Source organism: Chrysemys picta, chromosome 2, assembly GCF_011386835.1.
Source record: "Chrysemys picta bellii isolate R12L10 chromosome 2, ASM1138683v2, whole genome shotgun sequence".
NCBI classification, from domain to species: domain Eukaryota; kingdom Metazoa; phylum Chordata; order Testudines; family Emydidae; genus Chrysemys; species Chrysemys picta.
Window position 1 is genome coordinate 44115896 of NC_088792.1, and position 15070 is coordinate 44130965.

The window sequence follows — 15070 nt, forward strand, 5'->3', positions numbered from 1 at the left end:
AGACTTACAGAGCCAGCTGTTGCCCCTGAAGTAAAGCTGATCATAAATGTTGGTTCATGTGCATCTAATGTCTTGTACAACCGCTTCTTGATGTGTTCATAGTTATACCAGTATATTGCTATGGAGATAGAAAAAACAAACAAAAGAAACCAAATCTCCGAAACCAGAAACTTGCAACAAGCAACATAAATCTGTGTACCAAACACAGAAGAACTAATTCATTCCCCTTCTTTATCTCTTAGACATCTAAAAATGCTACTGTTTGCATGCTCTTACCCTAAGAATGCCAGAGCAAAGAAAGGGAAGAAAAATCCAAACAAAAACAAAAAAGGGGAGAGAGAGAGAGAGAGGGGGAGAGAGAGAGAGAGAGAGAGACAGACAGAAAAGGATGCAAATTTAAAAAGAGAAGGAAGGAGACAGAAGAGACTGGGAAAGAGAAAGGAAGACAAGAGGACTGGCACAAATCAAAAGAGGTAATCCTCATATTTATGAAAGAACTGAATGAGCAGGATACACAACCAACAGCTGCGCTGTTCTTTTTTTTTTAAGCAACAGATCAATAGATTGAAAACTGTGTGTATTTATTTGAATGTGTAATATCAGTCATAAATGGCTGAATATGTATATACAATTATGTCAATGTGCAAAATTGCACACCCATACATATTTGTCACATATTATCATAATTCAATATGCTGTTAAAATTAATAGAAAATTGCATACTTAACTTTCACCAAATGTGGTTGTAAAGCTTTATTTCTAAACCAAATTTACAAAGGCATTTGCACTTATTGAGAACTAAGTCTACAGCAAATTTTCAATTTTAAAAATAATCCATTTTCTGTTCAAATGAAAATAATCTGAATATTTCTTAAAAGGCTGAACATACTCTCCTCTTCCTCACATCCATACTCAGCATTCAAAACACAGCCAAAGGGATATTCACTATTACAATAATTCTAAATGATCATCTCAATGAAGGTTGTCTCTAAAGTGCCTATTATTCTGTGGGAAAAACAAAAATTTTTTGATGCTACTTGAAGTTGAGGTTTACAATGACACTGAGCTCATCTTGGAACTTTGCTACACTGATAACTAGACAATCTTTCAAACACTTTGGAGAGGCAGCCCAAGATTTCAGCAGGATAGTTCTAAAACTGTTTGAGGAAAACAGGTTTCAGAGTGGTAGCTGGGTTAGTCTGTACAGCAAAAAGAACAAGGAGTACTTGTGGCACCTTAGAGACTAACAAATTTATTTGAGCTTAAGCTTTCGTGGGCTAAAACCCACTTCATCAGATGCATGCAGTGGAAAATACAGTAGGAAGATGTATATACACAGAGGATATGGAAAAATGGGTGTTGCCATACTAACTATAACGAGAGTAATCAGGTAAAGGTGGACTATTATCAGCAGGAGAAAAAAAACTTTTGTGGTGATAATCAGGATGGCCCATTTCCAACAGTTGACAAGAAGGTGTGAGTAACAGTAGGGGGGGAAATTAGCATGGGGAAATAGGTTTTACTTTAATAGTATGTAAAACCTAATTAAAGTAAAACCTATTTTCCCATGCTAATTTTCACCCACGAAAGCTTATGCTCCAATACATCTGTTAGTCTATAAGGTGCCACAGGACTCTTTGTTGCTTTTTACAAAATGGCAGATGAAATTCAATGTTGATAAATGCAAAGTAATGCACATTGGAAAACATAATCCCAACTAATCATATAAAATGCTGGGGTCTAAATTAGCTGTTACCACTCAAGAAAGAGATCTTGGAGTCATTGTGAATAGTTCTCTGAAAACATCCACTCAACGTGCAGCGGCAGTCAAAAAAGTGAACAGAATGTTGGGAATCATTAAGAAGGGGTTAGATAATAAGACAGAAAATATCATATTGCCTCTATCCCACATCTTGAATACTGAGTGTAGATGTGGTCGCTCCATCTCAAAAAGAGATGCATTGGAATTGGAAAAGGTTCAGAAAAGGGCAACAAAAATGGTTAGTGATATGGAACGGCTGCCATATGAGGAGAGATTAATAAAACTGGGACTTTTCAGCTTGGAAAAGAGACGACTAAGGGGGGGTATGATAGAGGTTTATAAAATCATAACTGGTGTGGAGAAAGTAAGTAAGGAAGTGTTATTTACTCCTTCTCATAACACAAGAACTAGGGGTCACCAAATGAAATTAATAGGAAGCAGGTTTATAACAAATAAAAGGAAAAAGAACAGGAGTACTTGTGGCACCTTAGAGACTATATATATCTCCTCAATATATGTTCCATTCTATATGCATCCGTAGAAGTGGGCTGTAGTCCATGAAAGCTTATGCTCTAATAAATTTGTTAGTCTCTAAGGTGCCACAAGCACTCCTGTTCTTTTTGCGGATACAGACTAACACGGCTGCTACTCTGAAATAAAAGGAAGTATTTTTTCACACAATGCACAGTCAACCTGTGGAACTCCTTGCCAGAGGATGTTGTGAAGGCCAAAACTATAACAGGGCTCAAAAAAGAACTAGATAAGTTCTTGGAGGATAGGTCCATCAATGGCTATTAGCCTGGATGGACAGGGATGGTGTCCCTAGACTCGGTTTGCCAGAAGATGGAAATGGGCTACGGGATGGATCACTTGATGATTACCTATTCTGTCCATTCCTTCTGGGGCACCTGGCATTGGCCACTGTCGGAAGACAGAATACTGGGCTAGATGGACCTTTGGTCTGACCCAGTATGGCCGTTATTTTGTTATGTTCCAAGTCTGGGGTGGTTTGTGTGGAATAGTCTTAGAGTTTGCATGTAGGCCAGCTGTAGACTGCTGTTTGTTATGCCTGATCCAAGTTTTGCCTTAGGAAGAGAAACTGTGAAATTTTGTCCAACAGTGCTCAGTTCCTAAGGCATTCTGCAGCATATGGGGGCATGTTTTCACTGCCGTGGTACTTGTGGTATAACTTCAGTGTTGCCCCTATCCTGACTCCTGTCTGCTCACAAGTCTCTAGCTCAAGTTAGGTGGCACTTTAAACTCAAGCTAGCTGGCCTGTCAGGGGATACGGGTTAAAGTTCAAGTGTTGCTGATGCTCAAGCAGGTAATGCAGTGGGAACATTGCAACTCTGCATTGCTAGTCCAATCATTCTGTGCAGCTCAAGTGTTATTTCACTGTATAGCCACTCTTACTCAAGCTAGGCTAACTTGAGGGGTTAACTAGAGCTAATTCTGAGTGCTAGTATGTGTATTATTGGTGTGCAGGGATACTGCTCAAAGAGGACAGAGTTAAAGTTGCATTGTAGAGGTGGCATGTACCTTACTTTGTGTTTCCTGGTGTTCAGAGGGTTATATTTAGTCACTCTCCATATTCTGGAAGGGCACAAGGTAGCACTGAACAACCTTAATCTGTGTAAATGAAGTTTTGGGGCAGTTAATTTTCCTGGTTAAAAAAAAAATCTCCATTTCCCCATGTACCATAGCCAAGCTCTCCCTCTCTGTGCCTCTGACTACTTGGCAGTAATTTCCCCTGTCACAAAAGGCACTGGCTGCACATCAGTCCTAAACCATCTCCTCATCTCCCATCTCTTTGCATGATCCCATTCGTACCCCTTCGCTTGCAACCCCCACTGAACAGCTCCTTTCCTCCTCACACTTCTTGGTTTGCTCTGACCTCCCCTTTCCCATACGAGCAGCAGCATCAGGAGAGGGGTGAGCTTTGAGCCCTTTCCCTACTGTAGGAGGCAGCATGGGGAAGGAGGGAAGTTGTAGGTTCCTTCCCTGGGATCAGAAAGCAGTGGAGAGAAGGAAATCTCTGGAGCCCCATGAGGAAGAATTGTTGGAAGAAGGGGGATAATTGTAGGGGAAGAATGTGGGAGTGCACAGATGGCTCCACTTCCCTTCCTCCCCAGGAATGTCACTGGGAGAAGGGTGCCTAACTTTCCCCTTCCCCCTTTTTGTTCTGCTCTATCAGTGCTTCTGAGCTGCAGATAGCAAAAGACCCTCTGATGACAATCCCTTATTCACTGAACGAATCATAGAAAATATTGGCTCTTAAATCAGAAATATTGATCTCTGGACAAAGCTTCCAATAAGGCTCCAAAAGGGCAGAATGTAGACAGAAAGCAACATGCACAACACACATGCTTTGAAAGTTGCCAAGGACAGGACTCAAACTCACAGTACATTGCATGCTGGTCAGGTTCAATGACCACAGCATATCACATTGAGCCCACGCAGTTACTAGCATTAAGCTGTCTGCAAAGCCTCTAACTTGCAACGGAGACCCAGTCTTGCTGCACATGCACGTTTCACTCTCATTGACAGATCTGTTTACCTTAAACTGAGCTGGAATTACAAACTTAACCCTCAATGGCTTTTGGAATATTGTTTCCCCAAAAGGTCAGTGGGTGTCATGCATTTGCTAAAATAAATCTTGAGTGAGTGAAATCAGTTTGGGGAGGATCAGAAGTACAGTTTGAACCCCAGCTGTGTGCAAAAAAAAAAAAAGTTAGAAAAAGCAGGTGATATTGTAAACATTTTTTTAGGACGACTATATCTGGGGAACTCCTTGCTCAAGTTACCCCAAATTTGAACCTTTAATCTTACCCCACATCTCCATGAGGCACAGCAAATTTCAAGACAGTTCAATTCAGCACATGGATTTTAAAGCACTTCGATAGTAAAGCACTCTCAACCTTACTTAGAGCCACATGCTATAATGTTATCAAAGTATAAGGAAAAATGTAAAGGAACTGACAAGAAAGTATTCTCCATAACACAAACTTTTGATGCGACATAAACCCTTACCTGAGAAAGGTACATCTCTCAGAGCAGTGGGACCCCAGCCCCTCCAGAGTGAAAGCCAACCATCTTTGGCCAGTGTATTATTGATGTATATACGCAGTTGCTTGTAAGATAACTGGCGAGACTGCATTTTAGTTCTGATCAATTCCAGTGGACTTACTATAGTTAATGAACCCACTGAAAATGGGAAAAGATTAAGGTTCATTAGTAGGACTTAAAAACAGTCAATTCTGTTAATAGAGCAATTTCCCAAACACTAAAAATAATCCAACATTTCTCCCACCCTATATTTTTGGTTCCTTTCAGCCACAAGATCAGAGGCTATGTCTTCATAGAGACCTAGGCCTGGTCTACACATAAAACTTAGGTTAACCTAACTGCATTGCTCAGGGCTGTGAAAATTTTTGTGCTCTGTGCAATGTAGTTAGGTCCACCCAGCCCCAACGAAGACATAGCAGCTAAGCCAATGGAGGAATTCTTCTGTCAACTGAGACACCATCTCTTAGAGAGGTGGATTATCTGTACAGTCAGAAAAACCCCTTCCATCGACGTAAGAAGCATCTAACACTACAGCAGCAAAGTTGCAGCACCATAGCTGTGCCACTAGAGTGTAGACATACCCTCTGTGTGTGACAAACTGCACTAGTTTGCTTTGGGACCATGCTACCATATACTAAAAGTTCCATAACGCACACTACAAAACTTTTAGTGCATGGTAGCAGAGTCCCCATAGCCAGTTAGTGTGTGACAAACTAGTGAGCTGTACATTCGACTGTGGCTTGCTGTATGTTAATACCTAGTCTACACTCCAAACTTAGGTTGACGTAAGTTGCCTTTGGTCAACCTGTTAATGCATGTATCTACACTCAAATTTGTCTCCGGTCAACGTAAGCACCCTGTTATAGTGACTCAATAAAACCATCTCCCAGACCTGCCTTGAGCGATGGTAGACCTACTGAGATCAACGCAGTGAGAGTGTAGACACTGTGTGACCTACATCAACCCTAACAGTTCTCCAGCAGTTGGCCTGCAATGCCCAACAGTGACCGCTCTGGTCACAATTATGAATTGCACTGCCACGGAAACCAGAAGCCACCGCCATCCTTTAAAACACCCCCATATTTTTGAAATGCCTTTTCCTGATTGCCCAAATTCATGAGCACACTTAGCAGCTCTCCCTTGTTGTGTGTAACTGCCCAACCAGCCATACTAGCTCCACACACTAGACACGGTTTTGCCTGGAGTAGACAGCAGGTACTGGGTCTCCGGGCCTGTGGGAAAAAAGAGGCTGTGCAAGCACAGCTACAGACCAGCCATAGAAGTGTGGACATCTCTGAAAAGATTGCACAGGGGTTGCAAGCGAAGGGGTACGAATGGGATCAGCAGCAATGACACATGAAAGAGAAGGAACTGCTATAAGAGTATCAAAAGGCCAGGGAGGCCAACCATCAATCTGGTGCTGACCCGCAGACCTGTCACTTTTACAGTGAGTTGCATATCATATGTGGCAAGACCCCATCAGTACCTTGCAGATTACCATAGATACCCTGCAAGAGACAGAGAGCCAAGCATGAACAGTGAGGAGGAGGAGGAAAAGGAGGAGGAGCAGGGAACGGGGGGAGAGGTGTGTCCAGCAATGCCAGGACCTGATTGTGACTCGACCACAGTCTAGCCAAGTATGGATGAGTCTGATGAAGGGGAAGGAACCTCGGGTAAGTGTGTGCATGCATTTTTTCTTACAGCGTTAAATTTGTGCCGGATTCAGTCACAGAGACTCCCCTCGAGACTGTCACTTGATGAGCTGGGATACCACTGAGAACAACCCTCCTGCCAGAACAGGCGCCCCTCCAGTCCTGTCTTGCTGAGTTAGACACTCCAGTCAGCTCCAGCACAGACTCAGTGGTTGGGCCATGCCTCTCTGCAGTTCACTGATATTGAGATTCACTTCAGCCCAGGGCCTTCTCAGTTAACAGGGACTTTCCATGCGCCTAGTGTTCAGCCTTTCTGGGAGTCTGAACCCCAAATAAATCTGTTTTAATCTGTATAAAGCTTATACAGGGTAAATCCATAAATTGTCCACCCTCTATATCACAGATAGAGAGAGATGCACAGCTGTTTGCTCCCCCAGGTTTTAATCACTTAACCTGGGTTTATTAATAAACAAAAGTGATTTTATTAAGTATAAAAAGTGGATTTAAGTGGTTTCAAGTAATAAACAGAACAAAGTAAGTCACCAAGCAAAATAAAACAAAACATGCAAGTCTAAGCCTAATACATTAAGAAACTGATTACAGGTAATATCTCACCCTCAAAGATGTTCCAATAAACTTCTTTCACAGACTAGACTCCTTTCTCGTCTGGGCCCTATCCTTTCCCCTGGTACAGTACTTGTTAGTTCCAGCTTACATCTCAGGTGGTAAGCAGGGGTTTTCTTATGATTGGCAGCCCCTTTTGTCCTCCTCCACCCCCTTTTATAGCTTTGGCACAAGGCGGGAATCTTTTGTCTGTGCTTATCTCCCCCCCCCAATGAAAATGTACCAGATTTAAGATGGATTTCATTATCAGGTGACATGGTCACATGTCACTGTAAGATCCCTAGTCTCAATTCCCCATGGGCTGGCCCACATCCTACATGTACACAGGAAGGCTTTCAAGTAACTAGGGCCATTTACAACTGATTGTTTCTGGAGCACCCTTAATGGCCTCCACTTAATATGTTTACATCAGTGATACAAGTTTATATCTTATTCTCCTAACTCCAGATATAGAAAACTGATAAGAACAGATAGTAGATAATGTTTTCACCTCTCAGCTCTTAGAGAGCATGCAAACAAATAGGATGAACATACTTAGTAGATTACAAGCTTTCTAATGGCACCATACAAGGGGTATTTAGCATAAAGCATATTCCAGTTATATCATATTCATAAGCATATTTCCATAAAGCATATGGACTGCAATGTCACAAAATGTAAAGATGGTGCCCAGCTCAGCCCCAAGTTAACAAGACACAGGTATCGACTTTTCTTTATTTTACTACTATGAGAAAAGGTAGTGGTATAACAAACAGAGGTAGAGCTGGCATCTGCTTTTCATTCCCCTGTTGGGTTAGATGGGGGAGGAAATGCACATCATTTTTTTTATACACATAAGGATGTCCCTTGTATCTTCCTAAGAGATTTTGATGAAATTTTCATACAGATACTCTGCAATCCTCTCCTGAAGGTCTCTAGGGATGGCCAGAAGAAGTTACTCACCTTGTGCAGTAACGATGGTTCTTCGAGATGTGTGTTCCTGTGGGTGCTCCACTCTAGGTGTCGGTGCGACCCTGCACCAGAGATCGGCGATTTCTTGCAGCAGTACTCGGCCAGGGGAAGGGCACGCACAGGAGTCATCTCGTGCAGCCGCTGCCACTCCCCCACCGTCCCCTCCATTCCTTCTCTACCGCAGAGCTTGGCTGTGTGAACTCCGAAGTAGAGGGGAGGAGGGTGGGTAGTGGAGCACCCACAGGGACACACATCTCAAAGAACCATCAATACTGCACAAGGTGAGTAACTTCTTCTGTATTGGTAGTGATTGGGTCCTACTGTGAACCTCAAGAACCGTCTGTGGGCAGGATGTATTGTAATATGGAAGTATGAGGCTTGGAGCTCAAGGGCTGCAAACCAGTCCCCCGTGTCTAGCGCTGGGATTATTGTGGCCAGAGTGACCATTTTGAACCTGTGGTTGCGTACGAACCTGTTGAGTTTTCAGAGATCTAAGATTGGTCTCCATACCCCTTCCTTTCTTCTCTGTCAGGAAATATTTGGAAATAAAAACCCCTCCCTCAGTATTGATGTGGTACTGGTTCTACAGCACCCAGCAATAGAAGGTGGTCTACTTCCTGTTGCAGAAGGTGCTCGTGAGAGGGGTCCCTAAAGAGGGACAGGGAAGGGGGGAAGGTAGGGCGGGATGGCTGTGAAAGGAACGGTGCAGCCAGATTGTATGATCTCGAAAACCCATTGATCTGTGGTTATAGCAGCCCAGGCATGATAAAATGGGCGTAGGCAGTGACCAAAATTATGGGATGGGGTATCTGTTGGTGCTAGAGGTATGGGGAGGTCGTGCATACCCTTGACCAAGACTTCAAAATTGTGGCTTAGATGTAGATGGACGAGTGGACAAGGCCTGGTGCTGTGGAGCTCATAGTCTCGGAGCCCGTTGTTTGGGTCTGTTCTGAGTGAAGTATCGAGGTTGTTTACAGTTAAACGAGGTGTCTCATGACCTCTGGTATGGTATAAAGCGAGGGCGTTTGTCAGGCGGTGGATGTATGCCTAGTGTACGCAGTGTTGCTCGGGAGGCCTTCATGGTATGGAGGACGTCATCTGTTTACAACAAGACTAGTGTATGCCTATCGAAGGGGAGGTCCCTCCACTTTTAGCTGTTGTTCTTTTGAGATTCCCGAAGCCTGCAACCATGATGTTCTTCTCATAACCACAGCTGTTGTGGTTGTTCGGGCAGCTGTGTCTGCTACATCCATTGAGGCTTGCAGCGCTGTGCGGGCTATTAACTGACCCTCGTTGATAATGGCAGTGAGTTGAGGACGTTTATGCTCGGGGCAGTCCTCCACGAACTCTTGTATTTTACTATAGTTAGCGTAGTCGTAATTTGCTAGTAGAGCAGAATAGTTGGCACTTTCTGCCCAAAGAGGTCCAGTCTCTTGTGTTCTTTATCTTGCAGTGAGGAGAGGAAATTAGGCTGTTTACCGCGCTGATTAGCAGCCTCTACTACCAGAGAGCAGGCTTGAGGATGTGAAAACAAAAATTCCATGCTTTTGGCTGGAACAAAGTATTTCCTGTAAGCCCTTTTCTTGGTGGGTGGTGCCGATGCCGGTTTGCCATATTTCCTCCGCAGGCTCTATTATAGCCTCATCCATGAGGAGGGCAAGCTTGGTCGATGATGCTGGTTGTAAGATTTTTAACAACTTATGTTGTTTCTCCTGCACCTCATGTAAGGCAATTTCTTAGTTGTTTGCTACTCTTTTGAAGAGTTCTTGGAACTGTTTCAGGTCATCTGGTGTTGTAGGGGTAGACGGCGTCACCGCTTCGTCTGGTGCAGAAGATGAGTGTGGGTCAGGTGGTGAATCATCCAGGTCTGCCTGAGATAGTATCTCTTCCTCTTCTGTCTCAGGGGGGTCAGAGGTTTCTCTGTGTGGTAATGACAGATGTACTCTGGAACTTCTTGTTGCTGGGGAAGGGGGACCAGAATAGGGGTTCTGGTATGTGGGCCAAGGACCCCATTGTGGCCATTGCATGGGGTAAGGTGGTAATGGGTAAGGCCAGTGCTGTGCATACCAGGGCTCTGAATGCTCTGAGGGATGAGGCTTTGGCTTCACAGCATTCCATGTAGGTCTCATCTGTGATGGTGATGAACATTGAGAGGAGAAGTGGGTGTCCTGCAAGTCTCCTTCCTCGCCACTATGCATGGAGGATGGTGCAGGAGATGAAGGATGGTATCCTACTATGTAGCTTGGGGAGTGTTCGGTGCCGAGCAGTGGTGACTGTGGTGCCAAAGAAACTGCTATGTCAGCAGGACACAGAAGTTGCGCTGGTCCCGCCTTGGGCTTGCGGTCGACCATTGGAACGCTGACCAGTGCCGGGTTTGGCTTGTTAGCCAGCATCAAGTCTTGGGTCAGTGCTGCTGCCTGTGCCGTGCTCTACCAGGGTAGTCAGTGCTGTGGAGGAGACTTGACGTCTCAAGCCCGGTGCCTTGTAAGTGCTCACTCTGGATGAGTGGAGCACTGAGGGTAAAGACCTCCCTGGGGAAGCTCTCTTTTTCTAAGAGACCCTTGCTGGAGAGGTCGAGGCTCACTTCCTGACAGTTTTGGAAGTTGGAGCCTTATCAGAGCTCAGGGATCTCCGTCTGTGAGACTCCCCGGAGGACGTCTCTTGCGGAGGTTGGAGGGATTTCTCCAGCAGAAGCATTTTGAAGCGGGGATCCCTGTCACGTCTTGCCCTTGATGTTAAGTTGGTGCAATGTGCGCATTTCTGGGAGATATGAGTTTCTCCTAGACAGCGAATGCAGGATGTGTGGCCGTCAGAGACCGGCATCGGTTCACAGCAAGAGTCACACTTTTTAAATCCTGTTGAGCCCAACCTAACTGCAGTTAAGCCTTTCCCCCTCTCAAGAGATAAAGGTGGGAGTTAATTGTAAAGGCAAACTGTAGAAACTGTTCCCAGAGTTAAGGAGAGAAAAAGCCTTCTTCTTTCTTCTCTCTCTTTTTTTTTTTTTTTTTTTTTAGAAAAACCTCTAAGAGGAACTAAGGAAACTATGTAACTATGCATAGGCTAAGACTAACTAAACAATGTAACTAAGTATAAGCTAAAAAGAAGTTCCTATATACCTTGTAACTTTGATACTTTCTGGGAAAAAAAAACACCAAAGAGAGCACTGCCACGGAGCTCTGTCTGCAGCCGAGGACGATTGAGAAGGAACTGAGGGGACGATTGGGGGAGCACGCGCTACAGGAGGTACCAATTGCTGCAAGAGACGACTCCTGTGCGCGCCCTTCCCCTGGCCGAGTATTGCTGCGAGAGATCTCCGATCTCCGGCACAGGGACACACTGACACCTAGAGTGTAGCACCCACAGGGACACCACTCGATGAAGAACCTTATTTCTTCCTCTGCGATAGAACGCTTCCCCATACTACTCTGTGATGACTTCAGCCAGCACCACTGCAGTAAATAGGCTAGCACAGTGATACACAGATCTTAGTGGTTTAGGAGTCAAATTATCAATCAACATTACCCAAAAGAGCCACTGTAGTGTGAATTTGTTGTTTCATTTACCATAGTATTATATATTCATATATTAACTGCATGACAAGGGGAAATATTTAGTTTATCTTAATCAGAAGGATTAACTGTCAGCAGAGAATTAAACTGATTGTTTCAGGTCAGCCTCGGAAATTTTTCAAATACGCCTAAGTGAAAGTGCCTGGAGCATAAGTTTCTGCTCACATAAGTCTTTTGAAAATGAAACCGTCTCCTAAGTTACTTAGGCTGACCTATTGTGCCATATTTATAAAGCCTGACCGAGGGGTGAAAGTAGGCCAGTACACTGGTAAGAAGTGGCCGCTGGTACCGGCCCATACGCAGCTGACATTAAAGTGCTGCCGCGGCAGCGCTTTAATGTTGCTGTCTGTTTTGCCCCCAGGGGCCAGGCAGCGTGGATGGGCTGGCAGGGGGAGGCTGACCCCTCCCCCAGCCCTGCCTCCTTTCCGCCCAAGGCCCCGCCCCTTCCGCCCAAGGTCCTGCCCCTTCCGGCAGCCCAGAGCCAGGCCCCCATACGGGTAAGTCTTCTGTGTTACTTTTACTCCTGGCCAGACCTCAAAGTTATATGTTTTTCCCCTGATTCTTGATATAGAAAAGCAGCCTTTAACACAAAGTTTTTGATAGAGGCTCATGGATTCAGCATATTTATTTTTATGCAAATGTTTTAAGACATTATAATAAATTTAGGCCTTAACAATTCAGATTTCATTTTAAACAAGTTTATTTTTAAAAAGAAAAAAATTATAATTTAAACAACAAAATGAAAAAAATCTGATTTAAATAAAATATCCAATTTTTTTGATACTTTCAACAAAAATCATTGATTTGTATTCACCCTGCTTAAAAGTGCCACACAGGTTTGCAGGCTTTTTAAAAAGGCACAAAAAATTATGGGATATGGATGGAGAAAGTTGCTTGATGGGAACTTGATCCTTAGCTCCCAGAGGTACCTATGCCATGCATTTCTTCCCCACAACACATTGCAAAAAATTTCCAAAAGGCACTGAGCCAGATGGTGGTGTATGGCAGAGTGGGATAACTACCCGTGGTGCACTGCACTTTGCATAAACACAACCACCCCAGTGAGTACACACCACACTGCAAGAAACCAAGTATGCAGGTGCATGAGGGATATACTAACTTTGGTGACTGTATGCCATTGTAACTTGTGTCGATCAAAGAGTGAAGTGTAGACATGGCCTAAGTCTTCACAGAGACAAGCCCTAACTCTCCCACAATTGTTGCCTAACACCTCGTCTATGCTAGAAAAGATTTACTGATATATTTAAGGTTTCAGAGTAGCAGCCGTGTTAGTCTGTATCTGCAAAAAGAACAGGAGTACTTGTGGCACCTTAGAGACTAACAAATTTATTTGAGCATAAGCTTTTGTGGGCTGTAATATAATATATAATTTTGATATATTTAATAATGGCACACAGTCGTAGTAAAGAATAGCTTATACCAACAAAATAATTCTTTTGACAGTATAGCTTATACAAGTTCCCCAAACAAAAATATGTTGGGGGAGAGGGGAATCATACCCCTGATTGACACAGATATGCTGGCAGAAGTTTTACGTGTGGACCAGGCCTAAATAATTCCTGTTGTACAACCTTCCTTCCTGGTGAGAATAACTTGATCATACACATGAGCCAAAGGCCTAATTCAAGGTTTAAATGTATTTCTATAAATAAACTTGATTTTTAAAATGTTAATTCTTTCATTAATCTTAAATCTTACTGAAAGGTGACTTGCAAAGGGGAAAACATGGGCCTGCCTTTCTTGCTTCTTTGTGGTGTATAAAAGATAGCTTAATTTTAATTTTTTTATTTTTAAAAATATTTGTATTTTAAGTACTTCTTCTATTTGTTTTGTTTACTTTAGAAATATCAGGAATATCAAGTCTGGCATTCCATTTGTTGGAAGACTTAGATCTCAGATATGTATAAAGTGAGTTCTCTCACCCCTTAACTGAAAGAGCACAGAGTGGGGACTCGTTAACAAACAAGCCTCTTCACTATCATCCAAGCTGATAAGGATATTTCATAGAGTTAAGGCCAGAAGGGACCACCAGATCATTTAGTCTGACCTCTTCTACATCACAGGCCACCAACAACCTAACATCTGCACATTAAACCCAACCACTGAAATTAGACCAAAATATTACAGCCCATAGGAAACTAGCTTATGTGCCACAGGCAAAGAACAGTAAGGACTAAGGTGCACCGATGCCTGAGACCCCTGCAGTGGCAGGGAAATGATTAAATGAGATACAACCAAACAATCCAGTGTGGCATGTGATCCACACTGACATGCTGCAAAGGAAAAAAAAATAACATTCCCAGGTCACTGCCAATCTGACATGGGGGAAATTCCTTTCTAACCCCACACATTGTGATCAGTTACCCCAAGGACGTGATCAAGAACTAACCAGCCATGCACCTGAGAGAGAGAATGCTCAATACCACCTCACAGCAGTGGCTGTCCCTATCCAATGTCCAGACATGGCCATCCCTAATGCTTCAGAGGAAAGAAATTAAAAAAGAAAAACAAACAAACAAAAAAACCTCCCATACTACATCAGTGGACGAAAGAAATCCCTTCCTGACCCCTGCAGATGGCTGGCTGAACCCTTGAACCATGAGCTTTTAAGAACATAAGACATAATCCGGAAGTGACCCCAGGACTGTTGACCCCTCCTCCATACCATGACCAGCAACCCTGTCATAGAATTACAGTCATAAATTGGACCAGCTCGCTCTTCAAACTAATTGAGTTGTTTGTTCCTACAACTCTTATTGGGAGGCTGTTCCAGAACCTTACCCTACTGTCATGGTTACAAACCTTCTAATTTCCAGTCTGAATTTGTTCATGGCCAGTTTATCCCATTTGTTCTTGTGTAAACATTGTCCTTTAGCTTAAATAGCTCTTCACTCTTCCTGATCTTTACCTCCCTAATGAATTTATAGACAACACTCATACCCTCTATCACAGTGACTCTCAACCAGGGTATGCATACCTCTGGAGGTACACAGAGGTCTTCCAGGAAGTACATCAACTCATCTAGATATTTACCTAGTTTTACAACAGGGTACTTAAAAAACACTAGCAAAGTCAATACAACTAACATTTCATACAGACAATGATTTGTTTATACTGTTCTATATACTTTATACTGAAATGTAAGTACAATATTTATATTCAAATTGATTTATTTTGTAATTATATGGTAAAAATGAGAAACTAAGCATTTTTTCAGTAATTGTGTGCTGTGAAACTTTTATGTCTGATTTTGTAAGCAAGCAGATTTTAAGTGAAGTGTAACTTGGGGATATGTGAGACCAATCAGATTCCTGAAAGGGGTACAGTAGTCTGGAAAGCTCATCCAGTATTCTCTCATAATATAAGCCCTCCATTCTCCTGATTATCCTAGTAGCTCTTCTCTGCACCTGTTCCAGTTTAAATTC

General features: G+C 43.2%; 1 protein-coding gene across 8 annotated transcripts in view; it reads right to left on the reverse strand.

The window, feature by feature from the left end:
• SLC25A40 (solute carrier family 25 member 40) overlaps window positions 1-15070 on the reverse strand; it is a 68745-nt gene that overhangs the window by 22659 nt on the left and 31016 nt on the right. For 7 of the 8 annotated variants that reach the window (XM_065586974.1, XM_065586969.1, XM_065586975.1 and 4 more), the window contains 2 exons: window positions 4793-4966; window positions 9-118 (listed from right to left, as the gene is read on the reverse strand). In XM_065586974.1, coding sequence (XP_065443046.1) covers window positions 9-118; window positions 4793-4966 — 284 coding nt within the window. The remainder of the gene's footprint in view (window positions 1-8; window positions 119-4792; window positions 4967-15070) is intronic. The other variant, XM_065586976.1, reaches the window with a different exon arrangement.